Consider the following 26,572-nt stretch of genomic DNA (forward strand, 5'->3'; position numbering starts at 1 on the left):
TCATTCCTTTTAATTTGAGGCAGCTTTTCTTTAGTTCCAGATACAGTCTGCAGGATACTTTTTGAAATAGTGCTTCTTCAGATTTGAGCTAAATCTCAAGTTTGAGGAAAAAAATCAACAACTTATTTTGAAAGTTGTTCACTAAGTAATCCTGCTTGAAATATCCTTTACTTTCTCATGCTTTCTCCTAGCCTTATTGAGCTGCCTTCAGTTTGCTCAAAGAATCCTCATAACTCTGCTTACTTCATGAAATCTTAATGTACACATTGCCTCTGAAAATTTAAACTGACTCCCAGAAATCACAAAATACCAGGAAGATGACAAGTTCGTCAGATATTTTTTCTTTGTGGTTGTCTTAACCGCTTCCTTCCAAGTTGTGCTGTTTAATTATTGAATTTTTATGCTCTTATTATCCTGTCCCCAAACCTCAGGATAGACTTCAAAAATTATTTTGATTTTTTCAGTCACCTCCAAAACTGTCATTCCAAAAGAAAAAAGGCAAAATATCCAACACTTAATTGTTGTAAATACTTTTGTCTCATCTATTTTTGTCCCACAGTCCTCTGCACTCACCTACTAAAAAGTGCATTTAAACACTTTAAACAGGGGAAAGGAAAATTAAAACACCAAAAAAACCCACCTCCAAAAAAAACCCAAACCCTGAAACAAACAAAAAAAAAAACCCAAACAGGCAAACCGCCCAGAAACTCAAAAAAATACTTGCTTCCTCTGCATAAATTCTTTGGGGGTGTGGTGGTTGGGTGGGGGAATGTTGTCTTGTTAATATCTTTTATTTCTGTGTGTATATTAGAAGAAAGAGCAAAAGCAACAGCTGAGATTTAAAACAGTGAGAGTCACTATTTGATTAAAGAAATAGAAAAGATCCAATCTGCATTTCTTCCAACATGCAGTCAGTTCTCTCCGACTTCAACATACTATTTCCTGTATTGAAAGTCTAATGAATACATCAAATCAAATACAAAGCATACATACAACTGGGAAGATCTAAGAAATCTAGCTAACTTGCCAGTACTATGAATACAGCTTTTTCAATTTGACCAGCAAGAGAGAAAGCCAAGCGAAGCCATGTAAAACAAGTTAAAAGACTAGAAGTAATACGAAGTAATACAAAATTTACCTAATTCAGGCTTATCCAGCAAACTGATAAGAATTCGAAAAGGCTTTAAGTCTTGCATCAATGTGCTTTCTTCTCCATGCCCGTTAACTTGTAATATTCCAACCATGGCCTACAAAGAGCAAAAGCTTATCAGAAACCAGAAACAGGTTTTGAAAGAAAGATGCAATAAAAGCTGTGTATAAAGGGGAAATTCTCAGCAGTGGACACCACTATTTCATCTCACTGCAGCTCCATGCTTAAGTATTCTCTCAACTTTACCTATGAGAAGATTTCTGTGGAAAAGAACTTGTATATACTTAAAGTCAAAATAAAATATTATAAACAGACACCAATTCAAAATGCCGTAAGAATAAAAGAGAAGTGATGTAGAAACTGTTTGAGAAGGTAAGGCATGCATCTATTAAGGGCTTAATAAATAATAAACTGTCCATCTAGGATATACTCACCTATTGTGGTGGAAAACTTAGTCAAAGTTGACTAGATAGCAATGACAACTTCAAAACAAATGGGGAAACTTGAGTTTCTATACTGAAGCAGTTCAGGGAATGAGCTGCAGAATTTTAAAAAGCCAACAAAACCACCACAGATTTTGCTTAGTTTTCTCTCTGTGACTGGCTTCACTGAATCAAAACTAGTTTGTTTCTTTTACAGCTTCTAAAGAAGGAGGACAAAGAAAGGAGAGATGGGAAATTAAAAAAGGCAGGAAAACAGGTTCAACCTTGCTGTCCTCTATAAACCAAGTATTATCAGCCAGTATCCTAAAAGGAAAATCTTCTGTACTTGAATGTGCCTTTAGAAGGTCAGAATTTTCAGTACACTGTATCAGTGAATAAGATGAGGGTGGACTGGATAAAGGAACACACAAAGACTGCTAGGGAAGAAGGCAAAAAGGAGCAATGCTTTTAAAGTCTTTCAAAAGCAGCAAATGGTTTTTGAAGGCGTGTTCAATTTGTATTATGTAAAGCAAGCCACGGATTTTAATGTCCATAAAAACCTTTAAAATAAACACACATGTGAATTATTCCCATTATAAAAAATGGCCATTCTCCATTCTACTGTAGCTGTAGTGCCTGCTACCAAAACAATCAAAAACAAACAAAAAAATCAAATTAACTATCAACTCTACACTGTTAATTTTTTCAGACAGAAAAGCTTTAATGACACTGATTAAGCTAGAAAGATGGATAGATTTATGAAGGCCACCACAACCTAGCAACATTATAGGCATTTATTAATAAAAGCTCAGCGCATTTTGTATAGAAGGTACATGCGAAACTATCTCATTCAGGCCTCACCGCTACACTTGGATAATTTCTGAATAATCTGCTGTGGGAGGCAGAAGGGTGACAAGAGAAGGGTGAGAGTTCCAACAAGGTCCTTGCTGCACTGGAATTCTGGGGTCTCTTCCTCATCAGTAGAACAGTAGATCTCATTATCTTCAGATAAAACTGAAAGTGCGAGCTCTGTGCTGGATATCAGCTTTAAGTTGTAACGAGCTAAATATTCTTGTGTTAGCTACTAACATTGGTGTCCCCATGCTCATTCTCATATAGAGCCCCACAATTCTCACTGAGTATCAGAAAAATCATGACCTTATCAATTTGCCTTAATGACAAAATGTCTTCCTGACCTCAAGATCAGACTCACAGCATCCTGAAAGACATCTGTATACTTTAATTACTGTGAGAGAAGGAGCACAGTTCTTGAGGCCAGGGGATCTCACAACTCACTTTGCAAGGCTTTTAAGGGTCAAACAGCATGACTGCCACTATGCTCAACTATTCCTGACTGCCAATGGACAGCAGAAAAAACATTCCCCTTGCCTAGAAAGGAGGAAGACCCTTCTTACTCAGACCTTCTGAGTACTATCTGATCAAATTTCTGCAACTCCCAAAACACAGAGAAGTTTCCGTATCTACAGAAGTAGAAGAAAATTCTCCAGTGCCACTTTGTGAAAGAACAGGCTCCAGTGTGCTGGGCTTATAATCAAATATCTTCCATGTATGCTACATTCATTGTGGAAGAGGAGAGAGAGAAATCTAATATTTGTCCTGATCACACTGTTATCCTAAAGAAACACATTATCCCAGTTCTTCATTTTTCCACTGAGAAGGTTTTAAATGAGCAGGACACAATACCACAAAACCAGAGAAATTACACAGTCATGTCAAAATGGCAAGTCAAAAGAAAGATACAACGTTGATCAGCATCCATTTATGAAGATACATGCAGCAATAAAACATCATACAGCTACCTGGACTAACATCTCCTTAGAGAAGGTGTTGAAATAGTAAGTGGCATGCTCCTCAGGATTGCTGTGCCTTGTACTTCTGGGCCCTATAGGGGCACCATTGTTATCAAAACCTTCAAGCAGATAAACAACAAGATGAATTAAGTATTTGTCCCTTAATAGAATATTTTTCCAATTTCTTTAAACTTGAAATCAACACACTAGCACTGACAACTTACCAAGATGAAGTCCAAGTAATGTTGGCAAGAGAAAGATGATTTTATAGAGTTTAATACAGGAAACTAAATGATAATTCCATGCAAGCAGTTTGCATGCAAATTACAAACTGTACTTTTATGCAACATTATTAACAAAATTACTACTTGTACAAAAGAAACAAACGTTCACAGACACTGCACAAGCCACATAGTCTGTCCCACAAAAAACATTTCAATATTATTATTATGAGAACACAAACTTCAGTATTTTAAATATAAACATATTTAATATTAATATTTACTAGTATAAAAATTTATTTTTATATAGACACACAATATTACATTAATACTATAACTATTGTTTAAATAATAATATAAATATTGAATTTTATTTAAGAGTAATTAAGAACAATTATATTAAAATTTAATAAAATTATGTATTGTATATATTTATCACAAAACACAGACATGCTAAGGCACTTAGACTATCAGTCATATTACAAAAAATCAGTTTTATTACTCAAAATTACACAGAGACAGATCTTTGTTTCCTAAGTTTGTATCTTTTGTTTTACCAAGTAAATATTTTATTCTACAAAAAAATAGGCTTAAGAAAATAAATAAATAAAAAAATAAAAATAAAATCAATCAAGAAGTCGGTCAGGGTATCACCCTGTTCCACAGCAGTAGTTTCCACAGTTTTTGTCCCGAAGTGACAAAAATAGAAGGAAAGCCTGAGAAGATACATAGCCTTTAGCAGCAACTTAAAATAACCACTGTTAAGAATGGTTAAGCTAAACTAGACTTAAAGATATGTAATGTGATTTTTATTCCTTGAGAATGTTAATAGACCACTCACAGTTATAAAAGAATAGGAACGAATAGTTAACACTAATTAACTAACATTGTACAGAACATGAGACTTCAGAGTTTTTCAACGTAACTGATCCCACCTTCCCCTAATGTTTTCTGTTAGGAGTAGAGTATCAGTATAAAACAGTATAAAACCAGCACAGTGTCTAAAGAAAAACAAGCAAAAAAGCTATATTGCCATAAGATCTGTCCAAATATAGAGCAGATGGAGGTACTAGATGTTCACAAAACCGGACCAGGAACAGTCACTGTTAAACTATCTTCTGAAGTTATATTATCTTTCAGTGGAGACTATGCTCATGAAATAGCTGCAGAAGAAAGTTCAACAACTAAAACAGCAACATATTTTAAACATATAAAATATCTTTTTCAATGACAGCAAAACCATATATCTAATTAACCAAATTTTGATGAAACATCAGTGCAGTGTTTGATTTGGAAATTATTTTTTCCTTAAACTGGAAAATGTAGGTATGGAACATGACAGTGCATTTCACTTTCTTCAAGAGACAAGTAATTCACAAGTCAGTGTCTTGAGAAATGATTAACTAAAGAAGCTGGGATTTTTTCATATTTATTTTCTAAACCCCTGCAACTTCAACAGGAACAAAACTAATCCCATCATGCAAAACACTGTTTCTGACTTCCTCCCTCCCTTTGTAACTTCATTTCTCTCTCATGCCCCTTGACTATTTCCTCGCTCCCCAATCACCCACAGGCTACCTCCCTCTGATGTCTTAACTATCAGGTGGGAAAAATGCAAGAGCTGCTGCCAAGGTTTCTGGGTAGACTGAGAAGCACATATGTGCTTGCTGGTGAGCTGGGAAGTCAAACAAAAAAGGTAACAGCAGACCATAAAACAGACTTCCCCTCAAGTACAGAAAACACTTCATTGTCTCCAGTTTCTGTGACAATCTTAGGAACTCCCATGTCAGAAATCCTGACTTCTCTCAAAGTGGGCTGAAAGCGGTTTTAAAGAGTAACACACCATTTTCATATGACAACAGGCTTCATTATCTTAAATTAACATGCTGGATAAGAATAAATGTTTTCTAAAATTTGTTAATTTCTGGGTTTTTAAAGATTCCCTAAATAGTTAGGTCTTCCAAATAGCTATTATTTTCTGCTACCCTCTTCTGTTTACACACTGGTTTCATATAAAAAGTTAAATGGGTATTGTATTGATATTCTGCCATTTGGCAGAAGTAAAAGTGTGCATCCTGTCAATGATTGGTTTTGTCAATGTTTTGAAATAATGTTCTACTTGCATGGAGAACGTAAGTGATTGGCGATTTGTTAATTCAACCATGCAACTATCTAATGAAGCTTAAAGTCTGCTCCATCAATGCAATATAAATGTTTTTTCAGCATTCTTTTATTTTCATCCCTTCTACACGGTTGCGTTCCAACTGTCATTTACACTCTATAGTGCCTGTTCTCCATTTTTTCCATTTTATGTTTTTAGGTAGACAGAAGTTGCCTTTCAGTATCTATTTACATGGGCTCAGTGCACCATGCTTGCCCTTAATGTGGCCCATAATTGCAGCTATATGAAAATGTACCAATAATTTATATAACAGGAAAGAGTTCTGGCACCACATTCTTCATCTTTTCTGTTCATGGAGATAGTGTCTTTCTTCCTTATGATACAAATTAAAGATTTCATTTTTCCAAGAAACTTTCTCTGTCATATAGCAAAATACTGCTCATGAACATATGATCCTTCCTCCACTTCTAGTGAACAATGAAATGAGATACAAACCCACCTAGAAGCCATGCGTAAAGCCTTCGGTTGAGTGACATATCCCTGCGCAGTACTACATGAAGGGCTGCTGACAAAATCCTGATCATGTCTGGACGTGTTGCCTGAAGTTGGAAACATGATTATATTTATCTATAAAAAGTAATTTTGCTATGCTAGAAGCTTAATGTGCACTAAAACATAGTTATATTAATGTTCTAAATTTGGAATACTACAAAAACCCATAATTTTGTTCTTAGGAAACAAAAACATGACTATTTGGAATAGACACTTTGTAATAGTATGCACCCTTCACGAACAGCAAAAATACTTGTCTCCATTAACAGCTCAGTTTTGTTACATTTCACTTTATTAGGCAAAAGCCTTGGAAGCAAATTCAACTAAAATCCAGTATATAAAAATAAATTTTAAAAAATAACTTAAGAATTTTAAATACCTTTCAATCTTCTACTACTTTAATGTTTCCATAAGTCTTATTATTAAAAAAAAATAAATGCTGTATTGATATTTTCACTATTCTAGCACATAAGAGACACTCCAAATTTTCCTATAGTAACCGATATATGTGAACAAACCACTTCCACAAGCAAGAACACAATTCTTTACAGGAAAGTGCAGGTTTTCCATAATTTCTTACAGGACTGATTCTCAATTTGTTAGAAATTACGGAAAACCTGCACTTTCCTCCAGGATAAAATTAATCATAGATCATTTAAAAACATATTTTAGATAATTTAAAATCATAGATCATTTAAAAACTAAGAATAAATGCAGTCCAGAAAAAAATACCTAGAAGTTGTAAGGTCTGTCTCCCCATACTGCTAGGGCTAACTACTCACCCAAAACCAATAATCATTTTCAATTCTCTAGTGTTCTGAATCAGTTATGCTAAGGGGATTAACTTTTGCTGCTTTTGAACACTGAGAATTGGAAACTTGCACATGAACAGATTATTTGTTTTCTCATGAAATTAGAGCAAATTAAAAGCTTCTGTGTCAGCTAAACATCATAATTTATATTGAGTTTGCATATCCAGAAGTTAACGTTAACTTCAAAGTTTTAACACATCAAGTTAAAAAGCAGAAGGGCAGAGATCACAAAACATGAGAATAGCCAAAGCTATCAAATTATTACATATGACTCTGCTTCAAGCTTGGAGAAAATCATTAACAAAGACAGACTGAATACTGCTACTGACTTAAGAAGTGGAGTAGATTTAGGAGTTTGACAATGAATCTCTCTTATGTTAATAACCTACCTGGCTCATGTGGAAAGGAAAACAAAAAAGGATAAGGTCCAGCGTGCTCCTCTGTACTAAAACACTGGTGTCTTGCACCGATGTGCTTACTGCTTCCACCTAAAGTAACAGCAGACCACCACCAAAATAGTTACTTACTGTATTATTTTAAGAAGATAGATATAAAAGAAAACTCACAAAATAAGAACAGCTTATAAATAGTGATATGTACAAAAATGAAATTATTTTAGAATTCTGAATAATGAAACAAGAAAAAATTTGAAAATAAAGTTTTACCACTGATGAAACATATAATCAATAAAGATTCCCTGACCTATACAAACATTAAGCTTTTGCTTTTTTTATATTACCAATTAATATCTTAAGTTTAAGAGACAAAAATAACTCATTTAAAAAAAAAAATACAACAAAATTCAATCACTTTTAACTGAAAAGTGTCATGAATGGAGTTTTATACAAAACCTAGAGAAGTTCTGAAACTAACTGAGCTTTGCAATACTTATGCACAAAACCATCAGCTGAACTGAGGCTATAATAAATAAACGGGCATTTTTATCTCTTCAAAGTCTACGTTCAAAGATAGAGAATACATTTTAATCCCCTGGAAGTATATTATTATATAAATAAGTAACAGCAATGTCTTCATTGTTGCAATTACAACTGAAACATTACCATTAATTCAATGTCACTGCCAATTATGTAGAGTTGATCCTCCATTGAAAGCTTCCTATTCAAATGGGAGAGGACATAGGTGATCCCAGGCAAGCGAACTGCAGGGCTTGTGAGGAGGCTGCCCCAGAGAGCGCTGTAGAACGCCGACTGATCCACAGCCGAGGCAACCTTCTCCAACAGCGTGTTTGTTCTGCAGTAAAATCAAGTCAGCTGAATTAAGACATGTATCACAGCCCTTGCCCCGGCCTACAATTTTAATAAATACACATTGTTACAGGAAGGTCAAAATTTTTTTTTGAGAGACCAAGAGAAGCCCCCCGTTATACACTGAACCTTAAAATGCAGCCTGAACAAAGTGATCCAACCAGTGGGCCTGTGGGCCAACCTGGCTTGCAAAATGCTCTTGCCTGCCCACAGCTTCTCCTTATATGCTCCTTCTGTACAAAGAGCCAAATAACTTCCTTATCTGCTACTTAAAGCCATGCTTGCTACAGGCAGAGGTTTCAGAAAGACAGCAGGAAAGCATAGCTACTGAACAAAAGAATCAAGCAAATGGCTTTTGTCCTCTCATTCCTTGCACTGAGCACTGCACTTCTGGCAATAACAAGGCATAAAAATATCACAATTCTTTGAGCACAAGCAATCCCTTCCCTGTCCTCATTTCTTCCCACTCACGCGGCAGCACCTCTACACCCTATGGTAGGCCCCCGAAGGCAAGCCGAGTACCCCTTGTTCCCTGTTGTAGTGATGCCAACTACACTGTGGGTATCTACCTATGCAGAAATAGAAAAAGACAGCATTACATTGTTCTTCACCTACAAGTCACGAAAATTCTAGCTTCTGAAGCTGGAAATATCAAGAATATGTAAGTACATAAATAATTCCAAGAACTCAAAGCCTTGAAGTGTAACTTCATCCTTTAATATGTTAAGATTCTACCTCAGCACCCCATACACCACAGGCAATATAACTCAAGTGGGGTTTAGTCTTGCTGGATAAAAAAAAGCTACAGCCTCCCAGGACCCCCTCCTAGAAACAGAGTAACAACAACCTATAAAGATAGGTGGATTATTGGTGTCTCTTACATAGGTGGTTTAATGACAATTTAGATATCACAACGAATAAATCTTAATGATGGAAGCTTTGTTTGTTATATTAAACTCCGTTGCAGTATGTATTTTAGACAGTATGTATTATTAGAAGGGTAATATAGCAGTACTGCCTTAGAGGAAACCCACAGAAAAGAAACAAGCAGCATGTTCCTAAGATGTTACATATCTCAATCCATAACAAGAATCATAGAATCATTTAGGTTGGAAAAGATCTTTAATTCCTGGGTCCAACCGTTAACCTAGCAATGCCAAGTCCACCACTCAACCACGTCCCTAAGTGCCCCACCTACTCATCTTTTAAATACCTCCAGGGATGGTGACTCCACCACTTCCAAGGGCAGCCTGTTCCAATGCTTGACAACTTTTGGTGAAAACATTTTTCCTAATATCCAATATAAGCCTCCCCTGGCACAACTTGAGGCCATTTCCTCCTGTCATATCACTTGTTACTTGGAGCAGAGACCAACATATAACACTAAGGCTACTTCAAGTCAATTACGTTTCAATAACAGGAACAACTAACGGTTAAATTAATCTTCTACCATACTTTTCCATTTCAATTAATACGACTGGATGAAATTGAATACCACCTATCAAAACAAATAAAATATCTACTTATAAGCATTTAACGAAAAGTCACAGGAAAAAAAGCACAAATCAAGCATATCACCTCATTAACATATCTATCCTTACCTTTCATAATACTCTGACCCCTCTTCTAACCCAGGCAGAATCCCAGTTAACAGTCCTTGCAGTCCTGGTTTCAAAGTTTTCCCCAAAGGGAGATAATAAATCTCATACAGACTCAACAATGTTGGCTTGACAGACATAGCAGCATTGGCAAGGAGTGGAAATAATCCAGAACTGTGAAAAATAAAATTTATGGTTTTTTAGGAAGCTTCTCATGTGAGATAACTACAGGCATGTCCAATGTAGTTATAAGTATCAGGTTTTTATCTTAGAATTTTGCAGAGTCATAGACCACTACACAATATGACTGCCTCTCAGACTGGCAGGTTGGCATGCCAAGGTTAATATTACGAGCTTTATTAGTATTGTGACAGCAAGCACTGAAGGCCCAGAGATGACTTTCACCAATAAAACAAATATGATAAACCAGAAGCACCTCTGCAAGACAAAATGTTAATGTTGCCCATGCTGAACTACATAAAAATGGAAAATGTGTTTAACAATACATTGTCTTTGCACTTACTGAGAAAAAATAAGAATGGATGAGAACATTTGAGGACAGTTAAAGAAATACTTTCCAGTAAAAAAGAAAAATAATGTTTTAGTTTAGCAAGTAACCTAAAGATAACTTTTAAGGCATTTACACTGTTAGGTAGCAATAAAGTATATATTTACTTCAGAAATTCAGTCTGAAAACAGATTCTCAAACTAAAAATAAATTCACTGTTCATGATTTAGCATTTACAGGATTAAAAATATTGGAAGAATCTTTCAAGTTTACTATGAACTTAAGCTCATGAAAGTTAGAAATGTGACCAGTTAAGTTGCCTACACACTAAAAACATTTTTGCTATTGCTAATATATATCATAAATCATTACAAATAGCACCAAAAATCAAAGGTATGTGGACACAACTGCAAGTTTCAAAATCACTGATGACTCAGGTCAGAAGAGCCTCAACACATGAAGAAGAAAATGAAAGAACAGTAAAAAAGGTAAGTTTGAGACAAAGGCCTTAAAATATACAGCTACAAATTACAACAACAACAACAAAAAAGAAATCTTTGTGGATACAATGTTGTCCATGTTAGAGAGGGGGGAAAAAATCCTCCCAAAGTACCAAAGTGTTTGCAAAAACTGTATTTGCCTTTATCTATCTAGAACAACTACTGTTTTGCCATTGTCAATTGGTTTCTTTTTTTCTGCAGAAAATGTCTTTTTGTTCAGTAACCAGCACACTACTCCACAGTCTTTCTTTGTAAGGCTGTTACTCATCCTTTAAGATTTGATGTTCAGACACTGTCATTCTGCTTTCATGTAAAATACTGGAAACTTTGATAATGCCTTACTGTGAATGTCAGTCTTTTCCAAGCATCCACAACAATGGTTTATAGTTACATTACACAAGGTAGCATTTTCCACTACCCTAGAACTTAGTGTTAACAAGATATTGCAACTACTGAATCACTGAACAAGTCCAGAACACAAGCTATGAGTTCACAGTATCTTTAAAAACATGTGAAAACAGAACTGAAACACTTCCCTCTCTCACCAAATGCAACTATAAATAAACATCTTGACAATGCAAGATAGAATACCTGATGTTAAGGCATACAATTTATTTCCAATCATTAATACACACCTTTGCTTCCTAAACAGAATTCTATTCCACTATTTCTCAAACTGACAAAATTTTAATCTCCAAGGATAAAGAACCATGTGTGACTGCATGTATACAGATATGCACACATCCCTCTATGCATTATATAATAAATAGCTTAATGTCTTGCCCACCCAACCAAAAACCTATTGGAAGTTTAGGAATCATTTTATTTTCACTACACTTACTTTTCAAGGCTATCCTTCCTTTTCATTGTCACTAGTTCTAGAGACTGACAGTGAGAAAAATTTTGTACTTGCCCCCCATTCTAATAAAAAAGACAATCTTTCTGTTCTGTTGATTTGATAGCTTGGAAAAGAAAGCTTCTTGCAATAAAATACACTCAAATTCTTTTCCAATCTACTTAAAAAGTAGAAAAATATAATGCGAATACATTGAAATAACCATTAACACTTCAATTACTGAACATACATACACAAAGTTTTGTTAATTTCAATGAATAAAGAATAAATTCCAGGTTTTCTAGCACTAAAGTTGGTTTCTAACAAAAGTTCAGGTGATCTGTTTATCTTCTGATATACAATATCTGGGAGAAGAGTACTACACAATCGTCAGTAACAAGAGGGAAGAAACAGACTGTTTCTTACTATATAATAAAGCAATATTATTAATATAAAATGTAGGAAACCAAAAGCATCTCAACTATGCATTTGGAATGGTGTTGTTTAAACCACTGTACCTGTAGAGGAAAAGATCTTTGGCCAAACGCTTGGGTCCAATGATTTTGAAAATGATCTCGTATGTTTCAAGTGCCTTTCGATGAACTCCTCCTGGCAAAGCTGGATGAAGACATTGTGCTAAGCGCTTGCCTATAGTAAGTTTTTTCGGTACCACCTGGTATTTTGCATTGTTCTGTAGTACCTGATAAATCAACGTGTTAAGAAAAACAGCACAACACAAGTTAAACATCAAATGCACGTTTTATACATGAGATCTTTAACATGGTCAGTAAGTCACAACACAGACCTAGGTTACAACACAAGAAAAACCCTCAGTTTTTAAGAGGTACTGTGGAGCTTTTTCTTTGCAATGCCTTTCACTTGTACACTCGCTATAGATGGAATTGCGAAGGCATTCAAAACTTCACTTGCAATCATCTCCTTACTTACAGCTTGTCCATTTCATTTTACTCATCCTGTTAAGGATAAAAATTACTATCTCTGTTAAAATCAACTGCCAGCATCCCAAAGAGGACTATTAAACTGTGGGTGGCGAGTCTGGGATAACTTTAAGAAACTGTTATGGAGCAGACAACATACAAAACTTTACCACTGCCTGAAACTATATAATCACTTCAGAACTGGACACAGAATTGCATTTACATCTTCAGATTTTTCTTTCCCAGTACCATAGCCTTCACTATGTATACACATGCAGCAAGTATTACCACAATCAGTGAAACTGAAACAAATGGGAGTTTACACAAAGAAATTATGCCACTGGCATTGCCCACTTTACCGTCATTCTTGATTTTCCTCGTTTAAAGGGTAGAATTTAAATGCATCAGATCCGTGACTTTCTATGCTAAATTCTGCAAAACTTCATATTGGGGAGTGTGTGTGTAAAGGGAACTCGATGGAGATCCCTAGAAATATACAGGACTGATTAGAACATGATTTTTTTTATGGATATCAGGATCGGTATTCATTTGTAAACTGCTATTAAAGATCATGATGATATTACACATTCAGCTTATTAACTGTTAAAACAAATCAGAACAATAACATTCTCTGGTCAGTGAATGATTTCAGCCCATCTTGTAACTTGTGCTTTGTAAAAATATTTATGAATATAAACGTGATATATATTGTGATATTATGAATATAAATATGATATTTATACCAGCTATTTTTCACACTACTTCAGTAACACTGAATGACTTTAGAATTAAATGTTTGTAATGAAAAAGATGTTGCATTTATTTCCCCTAGAAATGTAAATAACTTTTCCTTTTACTTACAATTATAAAGGGTTCAACTGTAAGTCTTAGAAAAGCATTTGTTTGATTTGTTTGCTCCTTGCATACAGGCAATATTTGGCTCAGACTGCTAGAATATTTGCAAGAATATTAGACCGCTAGAACCTTGCACTTCTGCATTTTTACACCAATACCCTTTGCCAGGTCCTGAATCTTAAGAGACCTGTCAGGCATACCTTGTTCAGCTTTCCAAGTGCCGATATTAAATCTGCCCATTCACTGGAATATTCAAAGTTCTTCAGTGCTTTGTCAACAGCTGCTACATAGTTTCTGTACTTGGAATCAGTCAGTAGCTCCAGCTCCTCCGTGTTCATCCTCCCACGGTGTCCCACTAGAGAGTAGCTTGCAATTCATGTACAGGCATTACCTGTTCAAAATAAAAAATAAAACCCCCTGAAACCATTGTTTCCAGATACAGATTCTTAAAATACTTTTCTATAAAGAGCACTACATTTTCCTCAAAGGCATTACAAAATATCAAACTGAAATTAGTTTACAGCAATTTCTAAACAAAAGCTAACATATTGCACACAAATATTTAACACATGTCTAAAAGAGTATATTTGCAATCTAGTTCTGTTTAAGAAAAAACAAAAACAAACCACAACCCAACACCACACAAAACAAACAAAAACCCCTAGGAAATTAATGTTCTGCCCCTCCCAAAAAGCTTTTTATTCTAAACAATGCAACAAAGGGATTCATTTTTTTTTCCTCACCTCTGGGTCCATCACCAGAAAAACCCACCCTTCCACAAATCAGCCCTTCTGAAAACAGAGAATATTGATCTTACTGAATCACTTCCAGGCAAAAGACAAGAATGAAGGACACATACAATAGTCACACATTATTCAGTAGTACTGTCATGCATCAACACTTGCTTTTACAAGACCTAGAATTCTAATTCAGTGATGCAACTCTACTTTGTTTTTATATTCTCATCATCAATGCACAACAAAAGTATATGTTTACTATTGTTCTGTAATCAGAGGCTTTTGCAATTTACTCTCTACATTTTCATCACATGGTAGTTTACACAGAGCAATTAAGGTATTCTAGTTCCAGAAACATCACCTCATACGTTTATAGGCCACACACTATTTATTTCATGAAATTCAATCACTATTAAAAAGAAATATGACTTTAAAGCTACTTTAACCCCAAACAATTACAACTCATAACGGGAAATTCTATTGTAGCATGTTTGTGAAAAGGGCAGGTTTTGTGCCCCTTTTAATTGGGGTCTTTTGGGAGCTGTCTCTGATACTCAGCTTCAGAAGAAACCTCACACCCAGCAGATGCTGATCTCTTCTGTCTTAATTAAAGGGAAATGGGAAGAAAATTGCATGCAGAAGCACAGGCTGAAGCATGGTAGACCAAAACCCACAAACAAACCACACAACAGGTATAAAGAAGCTGTATTCATCAGACTGTCTACTAGGTATGATAAATAGAGTCATGCTGAAAACAGCAGCTTCAGTGAGCCCTTTCAGAAAGGACTGGAGAAAATGCCTCATTGGCCCCTATTCCCAGTAAGCAGCAATATGACAAAATAGCAGGACTCTGAAATGAAAAATCCCTGTGAAATAATAGAGCAGAAGAATTAACAGAAATAAGAAGTGACATTCTGATTTCTGGTGGTTCTAAAGTTGATGGAGACAATAAAAACACTCATCTTTAAATTCTACTTCGGAAGAAGTTTAAGTGTTTTTAGACCAATCAGAAAACTCAATTCAATTTGTAATACTTCATGTAATAAACACACTCCAGTTGTGCAAGATGCATCAAAAACATATGATAAAAGGCAGCAAAGTGTTTATATGATCAATTTAAAATGTTTTATATGGAGACATAAAAATTTTCATTTGATTTGTACTACAACTATCCCTCCCTTTAGTGTTCCCCTCAAAATGGTTATGAAGCTGCTATTTAATAACTTTGTCAACAGTTCTCATAAGGAGTTACCACTGAGTGAACAACATAAAAGCCTAGGTAGGACTGGTTAGCTACCTGAAAGCCAACTCCTTGCCATGTTCTTAAAACAACCCTCAAACCTACCAACTATGTCACTACTAGTACTGTCACCTTTTCAGTACTCCACAAGGTAAAATGAAAAAAGCTATACTCCAGCATCTCCACATTAAGACAGTAGTAAACCAGGCTCAAAATTTCATGACTGTAATCTCGTCATTTATCGCAAAGTACCCTGGCAGATATTTGCTCCCTTCCTTGTGTTCCTTTAATTAACAGGTGCTTCTGAAGATAAGCTTTAATTCTCCCAAACTTGCTTTTGTTTTAAGTGCTAGAAGAACCTTAAAAAAAAGTGTTACTTCAGTCAGAAACAGTACACTGCCACTCTGGGTTGCAGAGAGGGACCTTTGAGAACCCTCTCACCCTAACCTTTCACGCAGAAGCACATATACAGTGCCAGACAAGCCCCTCTTCTGTTGTCATCACATTTATCTTTTCTTCTACAGAACAACAAAAATTCCACATTAACAATTTCTTTATCCTTGTTACTATCTTTCTCCTTATATTGCTCGCCTCCTGGTTTCTCAGCACTGTAAGGGAAGTTGCAAGAAAAGAAAAATAAGGGACAGGCAAAAGGAAGAAAAAGAACTGGGACAGCAGAAGTGAATAAAAAGGCCAAGAATTACAAACCTTTTGCACTCCTGATTCTAACTGCAGACTAATAATGACAGATTGTCTCCAAGGCAGGACAGAAATGCAAACCATTACTTCAAAAACATATCCTGAGTGCCAAACTGACAGATTTCACAATACCCCACTGGTGTAAAGCACTTACATCTTACTTTTTATCTAAAAAATCTATTTCATGTTGGTTTATTTTATAATAACTATCTTTCTTTGGATTAAGTCCAGAAAAAGATCAGGTTTGCTTTGAAAAAGCTGTAGAATGCCAAGAGATTTCTCAAAGAGACAGATGCACAACTGCCAACGTCTGAACTCCAAAAGTAAAATAAAGTATTAACACTAAAAAAGAAGAAAGGACCAACATACAAAAGCAGCACAACTCTCATTTTTCAGGCACAAAGGATGGAGAAAGAACTTGACACAGCAAATAATGCTTTCTGAGTGAAGAAAGCATCAACATTCTTTTTTTATCCACACAAGAGTGCAAAAGGTTTGTAATAAAGCATAAATGTAACCGCTTCTGGCTGAGTGGAAAACAGGGCTCTGTCTTCCTCAAGTGCTTGAAAAACCTGAAAGTTGAGAGTGGACTGATTCAGGATTATCAAAGGTTAGACAAAATCAGCAGGAACATGGGGTTAAACAGGCAGCTTTTTTTCAGACTTGCTAACTGATCATAATATTCATTTTAGAAACATAAAACAACTTTGACTGAATAACCTATACTTTTAGACAAGTCTATTGCACACAGCTTATACTAATGCATTTACTTTAGCCATGTAATTGACGTTTACATTTATCCATATGTTATTAGCTAATTTTGTAATTTTGAAGTTTTGTATAGAGAAGAAAAAACCACTGTTTTCTTACTACTCTATGGTTATGGTCTCATTTTTCTTTCTTAAAAAGAAAAGGGTTTATATAGTTCAAGGTTACAGGGAGAGAAAGAATTTTTCCCACAATAAAGAGCCTCTATTTTAAACAATATATCTTCCAAGCCATATCAGTAGCCATAATAAGTCCTGGATGCAGAGAAGATACTATGTAAATCTTATGTATTATTTTTATAAACTTGGCACTATTTGTAGTCCAAGACCACTGAAACTACAGGAATATCCATTTTTATTAGCTCTCGTGTAAAACTATACTTGTCCTACAAGATTTACTTTTTGCTTAGCCTGAAGATACTCCAAAATAATATTTTCTTATTTCTGTCATGCATTCTTACTGATACTTTTCTGTTCTCTTCATCGAAAATAAAACCGCAGATCTAAGAATACTTAATTTTACAGCACTGGTATTTCAATACAATGTTAAAGCTTAGTAATGTCTACCTCCTTGTAAGTATCACACCCTTAACCTTTCAGAATTTACTACTTTTAAAAATGAGATAAATAATAAAATTCAATAGACTAAAATCATTGAAAAATAGCAGTTTCTGCCACACCATCAAACATCCCAAAGCATAAAACTTTTATCTTGCCATTCTACAATCACCATTTAGCATTAGGGCCAACTTCCCTTTTAATGGTCTTTATTTATCGTTTTGAACAAGGTATTAAGAGCACCATTCTTTTGCTTTTGCTGGTTCCCCCCTTTTGGCATTCCTAATGAGATCTGACAAGCTTCTCAGACTGAAGATTCAGTCACTCTCATGAGTTTGGACATAGGTAATCACTGACCTGTTAGACGGCCATACCTCCTCCTAATGGATGACAAAAAGTAAAAGGGGGTGTCTGAGCAGAAGACTTATTATCCATGAGAAGAAAACTACCAAAGCAGTGCTATACACTTTCAAACTATTTCATAAAACCACCTTTAAATCATAAGTGATTGCAGAAGTAGGTCTTGACACTTAATACCTTCTACTTCACCTTCTTGTGGGGATTAAAAACCAGACACTGCACAATTCTGTATATTCCTAGATGTCTGTAGTCTTTGAGCATGACTTTGACAAGGAAAGCAGTTACCTGGGGCTGTGGATCTCCTTTTGCTGGGAGTTGTGCATAGTGTGTTTACAGACCAGCCTTCGGTTCCTTTCATCAGTGAGGGAGTCCTGGTTTTCCTCTGAGTCGTATTAAGATGATACTGCTACAGCTGTGTTTTCCACAGCAAGTGCTCATCCTTCACAGCTCGCATGCCTAACGGCCTTCTGCCTCACATCAACAAACTACTAACCTGTTTAATAGGCTCTAAGTGGTTTTCACCTAAAGAAACTTGATTGAGAAGAACAGCAGCTTTATCAACATTTACTCAATAAAAGCTGCTTTCATTTAGATTCTGTCTCAATTTAATCACAATGTTCTAAGACTTCCCACTAATTCCTAAAGCTCTCCAGTATCTGTTGTACCCTAAAGCTCCTCTTCAGGTTTGATTTGCTACTGTTCTGCTCTTACATTTTTCAAGCCTCACAGAACTGCTCTATTTGTCTGCTTCACACCAATCTGCAACACTGCAATGGTCACTTTGGTAGAGGTCAAGGGGCTGATCACTGTGGAGCACAAATCTGTGTATGTCATGTCACTTAAAACATTCTCAAGATTTGTCCCAAGTACTAGAAGAACCTGAGCTCATAAACTTGCTCCCTTTGAATTCCTGAGTTTCAGCTTTGCAATATTTCAAGGCTTTTTCTAAAATTGTTTACTGTTTCAAGTGTGGCTACGGGACATAAAGTAAAAGAACTAATAGATAATAAAAAAGCAGATGAGAAAAATCTAAAATTTCACAATACTGAGCTATTGCTTTTTAAGCTGTGTACACTGCCCATATACCAAGCTGGTAACTGCAGAAACACATTTTTATTTAAATAGACTTAATACAAACAGAACCCTTGTCATTTGGTAATTTGTTATGCTTTGCTTTCTCTCAGAAGCATTTAAAAGCATGAATGGCAAAATAAATACTGCAAATCCCAGGCTAGGCTCTGAAGATAAAAACGAAATGTTGGAAACATATTCTTCTATCACCAAAGATGAAGATTTTCCAATTGCAGCTAATTATTTCTAAATTGACTTTCTACAGAGTCCTCATCTCAGACTGTTTTAAAGAGGCATCTCTAATGTCTTCTGAAAAATAAGAAGTGTTTGAGCTTGTCATTTTGGCCAATTGCTATTCCATACAGTAATGAAAGATGCAAAATCCCCACATATTACCCAAATAAAGCAAAAAAAAACCAACCCTGACTATATAATTAACTGTAATTAGCCAAGATGTCGTTAGTATCCTGCAACAGTATCAAGCACTTAATAAGATCTAATATTGTGATTTAAAATTTCCCAGTACACTTTTCCAGCCAGGCAAAATTCACAAATGGAAACAGGTTATTACATTTTTCCACAGAAAACCAACACTGCTTTAGGTGTTCAAATTCCTTTCCATGACAAAATTAAATTAAATTAGCACAACAATCTGTGTGTTACCCACACTGGCAATCACTGCTAAATCAACACAAGATGTTTTCCTGAGAGTGATTCTCATCGAACAAGAATTAAATAGAGAAAACCTATGGCTTGAACTACAGAGGTCAGAGTAGGCACCCAACTGGATGAGCTCCCTCCTTCTGGTTTTAGAATCTGCAAAACATGTTAATTATTTGTGTTTATTATTACACAAAAACCAAATTGTCAGTAAAAAGAAACTAAGTACACTTCCTCTGCAGGTACAGGAAGTCACAAAAGAAAGATGACTGGAATAAAACTCTAAATCTACCACTGAACATAGACTAATGGAAATACATAAGGTATGTAAAATGTTCTTTCTTCTATTGCTTTTTTATGGTATTTCGAAGCCTGACATACCAGACATGAGTTCAGAAAGAACAAGTAACAAGCTTAAAAATTCATAAGCAATCTACAAGAAGCCTTCTTAGTAATCAACTTCTCTGTTCACTGTTTAAGAAAACAAATTTGTAATTATGAACAATCTCCAAGTGAATGTATTTGCTATAGAACATATTTTTTCAGAAGTAAGTATCAAATCATGTCTATCTGTTTATCAGAGGGAGAAGAAAGTGACCAAAGACTTCTTACTTTTGTTGGTAAATACAAGTCTCTTTCAATTGCCTCTTAAAAACAAAGTTAGAGTGGCATTTTAACCTCTCTACTCACTTCTATTTTATTGCAGCTATTCAATATATTGCAGGTGAACTGCAAAACAGTTTGATATACCAGACTGAAATTTTGATTCCAGACCCACCAACAGAACACTACTGATCCCTTCTCTTCCAGCCCTTGTGCACTCTTGCCTACATGCTACTCTGGATCTTCTTACCATTTGTGGCAAAGTATGAAGAGAAAAGCTGCCCTGTTCACTACAGGGATCTCCAAGTGCTGCTGTAATAAAGCAATAAAAGGTTTCCTCTGTTAAAATAAACTTTGACTTAATGCCAAATAAGTATTTTAACCACATCTAATAGTTAAAAATTAATTCCAGAAAATATGAATAAAGCAAAATAAATAGATATTAGCCAATGAAAGCATTGTAGTGGCATACAACAGATGCTCCAGTGACAATGTGGTATGTTGTCTGTATATATATGCATGACAGCATAACATCGACTGTCTTCCACAGTTAAGTCCTCTTGCACTACATAAACACTGGAATCTTAAATGTTCTACTTTTAAAATACCACATCCTTCTTGAGATCAAATCAAACATTCAGATTTCACAGATCTGAACTTCCATCACTCAGTAAATGAAAGGCGATGATTTGCATCTTCTTGATTATAATTCAGGTCAACCATGAACTGAAAATATTTTCTTCTTCCTAAAATATTATTTTCCCATGTTTTTTTCCTTTCTAGCAAAAAAAGGATTCCTGAATTATCTATCTACTATAACTTAATCAGCATGCATTTTACATCTAAAATGAACAAAACTACAGACATCCATGCTTATTTTAAATATGCAAAATATCTAATGTCTTTTAGAAAAAGAGATGACTTAGAAAAAATGATGATTAAGTCAGAATAACACAACATAGAGAGAAATGGGGAAATTCTTCCTTGAATTTGTAGTTATCCTTCAATGCTCACTTACTTCGTCCCCTTCTCCCCCTTGTTGACCACTGTATTTCAACAACTAATATTTCAACCTAGATCTAGAACTGATCGCCGTTTACCTCTTATTCAATTACACGTTTGAAGGAGAGAGAAAAACAAAAAGAATACCTAGAATTTAACCTGCACTTTTTTGACATGTTTGCAGAAGGTTTCCTCCTTAAACTTCATTTCATCTCAGTTCAGAGCTACCATCTTTATAGCCAATTTAAATTACAGCAGCAATGCATCCATCAAAGAAATGTAAACAACTGGGGTAAAGGCATTTTTTTCAATAATCTTCATTTCAGTCTCCAGGCTGACATCCCAACAATCCCAAATGCAGAATATGACATTTAAGATTTTTATATTTTTTTAAATACGTGAAAAATGTAACCTCCTGGAGTCAATAAGTCACCTCGACAATGCAGAGCCTAACAGAAACACAAAATCCTTACTCAGAAATTAACTATAACATTGTATATATTGTATCACATACTGTTCCCTGGAGCAAAACAGACTGTTGCCCTGCTGAATAAGGTAAGCTTGCGCCTGGGTTGGTAGGGCCTTTTTCAGTTATGCACAATGAAACAGGCTACATAGCACAGTTACCAGTTGCCCCACCTCCATAAAAAGATCCTAAGACTGCATACTAGAAATAAGGCTGCTTGAATAACTCCAAACAGAATATGGAAGGTATTTATCTGACATAGCTAAATCCACAGTAAGCACACAAGTTTGGTGGGTTGGAAAAATCATTACCAAAGAGAAAATGAGTATGTTCCATGTCAGTGCAACTGCACCCTCCCCATGGCTCTGGTGCCACCTGTCAGCACGGTGAGCTTTGTGCTTTTCCTGTCCACAGTGGAACTGTCCAAGTCTCACAGGCTTGACTAGGCTTTGGGGCTACTGTCCTCTCTGTTGAGGAATGACAGATAAGTAAGTACATAATTTCAAATAGTTACATTCTCTCCACCTGTCTGAGCACAATAACAAGACAAGTTTCCTGAAATAAACTACAGGTTATTTTCACTTTTACATTTCAACCTCATACCTTCAAACGGTTACTATACCCTCCCTGAAAAGAATTCCTTTTTAACTAGCCAGCTCTTCTGATCTTTAACAAGCATTTACTGATGGAAAACTTATCTTGAGGTATTCTTTTTCTTCTTGCTTATTTTTTACTGTCAACATGTTTGTTAAACAAACAAACATGCAAGCTATAGCAAACTTAACAATTAAGAAAATCTCTAACCAGTAGTACTACGTTTAAACTTTGATTTGTACTATAGGTTGTTTTAAAGGAGAGTTTGCCAACTTCCGGATTCTTTTCGGCTTGGTAGACAAAAACAGGACCTATATCAGTTTCACTGTCTTACATAAATGCCTGCAGCACTCTACTGAGAGAGGAGCCTTGCTTGCAGGGTAACACTGTGCCTTCACATTGTGACATCTCTTTAAATATTCCAGTACACAGTTTAACACAGAATCTACCAACTTAACACAAAAAATAAAAATAAATGGTGACTTGTTCATTTATACTTTTATTATTTTTCTACAATAACTTTAACACTGAAAATTTAGATGAACCTTTTATTCATCCATACCCATTGCCGTGATAACATGTAGCTTCAAAAGAGTTTAATGTTCTCTCTCCAAACAACCCTGATACTTCTTTTCACAAAAACATGTCAGAAGTTTTCATATCCTTATCATCACCTTACTCAGGTAAGCATTTAATACAATGCATTTGGGCAACACTTTGTCCAACTTCCTTTGTTATTATACCCTAGGGTCCTAAGATATTGCTGGTTGAAATTTAAAATTAATTAATTAATTTATATCATTTTATTCTGATTTTAATGTATATGCATTATCTAAATTGTGGTCATATTCTGCAATGCATCCAATTTCACATATTCTGCAGAGATTTCAAAGGAATTTATAAAGCAGAATCATTTTCTGACTGTTTAGAAAACGGTGGCTGGACCAAAACTTGTTCACACTCCTTATCCTCAGAAGTAAGCCAGAAAAAAACATAAACATAAAGTTAAATCCCCTTTCATTTTTGCAAGTGATCCTAGAAACCAAATTCAGCAAAGCACCATTGCTCAGCTTTATATAATTTTTTATGCTTATATTGAAGTACAAGTTTCTGATAAAAATAGGGATGTGATGACTAGTGAAATCATTTACTGAGTCTCTTTGGTGCTTTCTTCGCATTTCTTGTTTCAGTTACTGGGATGAAATTGTTCATCCTGCAGTGTTTCTTCTCCCCAAGCTCTCAGAGGGAAATGCAACACTTACTGTTTCTATTTATCATTCAACTTCTTTTCAGCTACAAGTCAGGGCAACATGATTATTAATCTGAAAGACAACTTATGTGCATACCAATAAATTACTTCCATTTTTCCATTTCACGCTTTAGGAGGTATCATTTAGTTTAATCTCTTTTCTATCTCCTATTTTTCTCAACAACTTCCAAAATAGTTTTTTTTTTTTACAACATGCTTCATACCTCTTCTTGGTTATCTTCTACACACTACATATTGAATACAATGTAAACACCAAAATAAAAAAGAAAAAAAGTAGAACAGTGACAAGCATTTTCAGTCAGCCCAGCTAAGCAATCATTCCCAGCTAGGCAAGAATACACTAAAGGTGGACTGCAGTAACTCCAGTCAAGCAAACTAAGCCAGCAGAGAGCAGGTGGAAGCATCCTCCCCTTATTCAAATGGAGAACAATGGCAGAAGAATATAGGCTGAGCCCACCAGACCGTCTGCATTCTTACCCCTGTAGCTTGCTGTGCCCGTGATGAGTATTTCCAGTGGTCAGTGTACCAGTATTTTTGCACTACTGGTATAAAAATGGCCTAACTTGTGAACATAACTATCCACTCGAATGCACAGCCATTCCAGTAACTGAAGACATAGGATAACTTGTCTTAGCAAGATGTTGTTTAGACATCCACTGTCACAGGTGCTACCAACAAGCCCGGAAAGTGAGACATTCAGTAAGTTCGAAATTCAGTCTCTGCTTCCCCATCTGTCATATACAGGTTGCTTAGATTCCAGAAGTGCCTATTCTCATTTCAGTTAAAACAAACCTGGGAATTATACTGCTAACGTTCTGACTGCTTTCAGACTGACATTCCTCCACATGACATTCCTCCACGTCATATTAAAAATGACTATACATTTTGGATAACCACAATATTTAGACATCACACTACTATTAGACCTGCAAATGGTCTACTGTATTTCAGCCTGGTTTTGAAGTTACCAATATTTAAAAAAAAAGAAAAAAAAAACAAACCAAAACAAAACAACAACAACAAAAAAAAAAACCAACAAAGAAGCAAATCTGACAGCCAGACCAGCCTAAGTATGTAACACAGATAGACCAAGGCTTGGCAACAAAAACGAAAGACCATGATCTTCAACCTTATATTATGCCCTCTTCTTACCTGCAAGCATCTAGCCCACTACCGTTTAGATAGAGCCTTCCCATTCCTATAATTGGAATTCAGGTATCACATTACGCTGTTAACCTGAGAGCCGTAACAATTCACCATTACTGCATATAGAAAGAAGATCCCGTAGTGAAAGGGTCCTTGCTAATCAGCAATGAAAAAACAAGGACTGAGTCACCCAGAACAAGCTCATCAAAACCTGTACCCCACAGCCAGCATATTTTAGGATACTTAAAGAGATAAACTGTTTAGGCTTTTCTGGTTATTATTACAGGTATGCAAATGCTATTTCTAAAAAACATTTAACACCAGAAATTCTCACGTATTTATGCTTTACAAGTGGGCGTCACAAGATTTAAGGCCACCCCTGAATCAACAGATGAAATTTAACGCTGCACTACACAAACTACAGCCATATGCCCCACGTATCCTTCCAAACATCACATGCAACAACCCAAGCAGGCAAGGCAGCCACCAGGAACCTGACCCAAAAGAGGCCCACAGCCCTCCTGCGCTCAAGGTCAAAGCAGGACTGCCGTGGCAGCCGAACGCCGAGCCTGCTCCCAGCCGGGACGAGGTCCCCGAGGAAGCCCCTCCAGAAGGGCGAAACCAGGCCCGGCCAGCAGCGCCCGCGGTAGGTGCCGGGGCGGGGAGGGGGGGGAAGGCAACCTGGGCACCCACCCGGGCCGCCGTGCGCTGCGAGGGACAGCACCGGCGAGCGCAGGGTGGCCACGGAGCGGCAGTCGCCGAGCCAGGTGCCACAGGCTAATTGACGCAGGGCAATTAACAGGCTAACCGCTCTCCCCAGGTCCTCGGTACCTGTCCCCCGCCCCCACAGCCAGCCCGGGCCCGGTTCGGCCCTCGCCCTCCTCGGCGGTGCCCGCGGCCCGGCACGGGCAGGGGAGGGGAGGGGAGGGGACAGGGCCGGCTCGGCTCCCGGCACGGACCCCGCTCGGCTGCGGCGCCCTCCCCAACACAGGCGCGGCGCCGGGGAGGGAGGAGGGGAGCGGCGGCCGCCAGGCCCCGCAGCCTACCCGCGGCGGGGGGAGGCGGAGGAGGGAGAGGAGGGGTCGTCGGGGCGATCGGCGTTACCTGAGCGACCCGAGCCGGAAGCGCCCGACCGCCACCGTCACCCCCGCACCGCCCTGACAGCTCCCGGCATGCACTGCGGCGCGCCTCGCCCGCCCCGCGCCGCCGCTCCGCGCCCCCTGGCGGGCCGCGGCCGGAAAGGCGCAGCGGGCGGGAGGCGCGCTCCTGCGCCGGGCGGGGGTGTGCGGCTGCGGGAGCGCGCAGCGCCCGGCGGGGCCGCCCTCCGCCGGTAGCGGGAGGCAGCGGGGGCCCGGCGCGGGAGGCGGCTGCGCGGCCTCACCTGCGCGTTGTGCGGAGCGAGAGGCGGCGCTGCGTGCGGGCCGCGGGCGGCCGTCACCTGGGCCTCGCTGCTGCTGGTTGCGTCGCGGCACACGCGGGAAACCGTGTCGGTGGGCACACACGCGCTGGTGCAAATAAGGGGCTTATCTGTATGTGTTTGTGTTTGGTTTGCCTCATACTTACATCGTTCACCGAATACAGCGCAGGTAAAAGCAGGATGCAAGTGGAACTTTAGAAAATACTATTGTGTTTGTAGTGGTTGTATTCAGATTTTTCTAAACCTTGCGGTTAGTATGCTGGAGGCCTTGTTACACAGAAAGGTGTGTAAAGTGCGCATGTGGACAACGGTGAAAGGAATTTTTTACTGCAAGAGGGATTTTCAAGCGGCCGGTTCCACGGTATGAAGGGTGCAGTTCTTGAACTGCACTCA

At 37.2% G+C, this 26,572-nt stretch overlaps 1 protein-coding gene across 11 annotated transcripts in view; it reads right to left on the minus strand.

Moving 5' to 3' along the window:
- DOP1A (DOP1 leucine zipper like protein A) overlaps positions 1–25,965 on the minus strand; it is a 68,111-nt gene extending 42,146 nt beyond the window's left edge. For 2 of the 11 annotated variants that reach the window (XR_008732833.1, XR_008732834.1), the window contains exons 1-10: positions 25,867–25,881; positions 14,333–14,380; positions 13,790–13,980; positions 12,315–12,496; positions 9,957–10,127; positions 8,152–8,341; positions 7,480–7,578; positions 6,226–6,325; positions 3,393–3,502; positions 1,139–1,247 (exon numbers count right to left, since the gene is read on the minus strand). Coding sequence is in view for 9 of the 11 variants with exons in the window: in XM_027797972.2 (XP_027653773.1) it covers positions 1,139–1,247; positions 3,393–3,502; positions 6,226–6,325; positions 7,480–7,578; positions 8,152–8,341; positions 9,957–10,127; positions 12,315–12,496; positions 13,790–13,927 (1,099 nt within the window). In the remaining 2 variants the exon portion in view is untranslated. Of the gene's footprint in view, positions 1–1,138; positions 1,248–1,584; positions 1,932–3,392; positions 3,503–6,225; positions 6,326–7,479; positions 7,579–8,151; positions 8,342–9,956; positions 10,128–12,314; positions 12,497–13,789; positions 13,981–14,332; positions 14,381–18,235; positions 18,253–25,808; positions 25,830–25,866 lie in introns of those variants that run through there. The other 9 variants (XM_055714267.1, XM_055714263.1, XM_027797976.2 and 6 more) reach the window with 7 other exon arrangements.
- Between the last annotated feature and the right edge of the window lie 607 nt (positions 25,966–26,572).

This window comes from Falco cherrug, chromosome 6 (assembly GCF_023634085.1).
Source record: "Falco cherrug isolate bFalChe1 chromosome 6, bFalChe1.pri, whole genome shotgun sequence".
In the NCBI taxonomy this organism is placed as follows: domain Eukaryota; kingdom Metazoa; phylum Chordata; class Aves; order Falconiformes; family Falconidae; genus Falco; species Falco cherrug.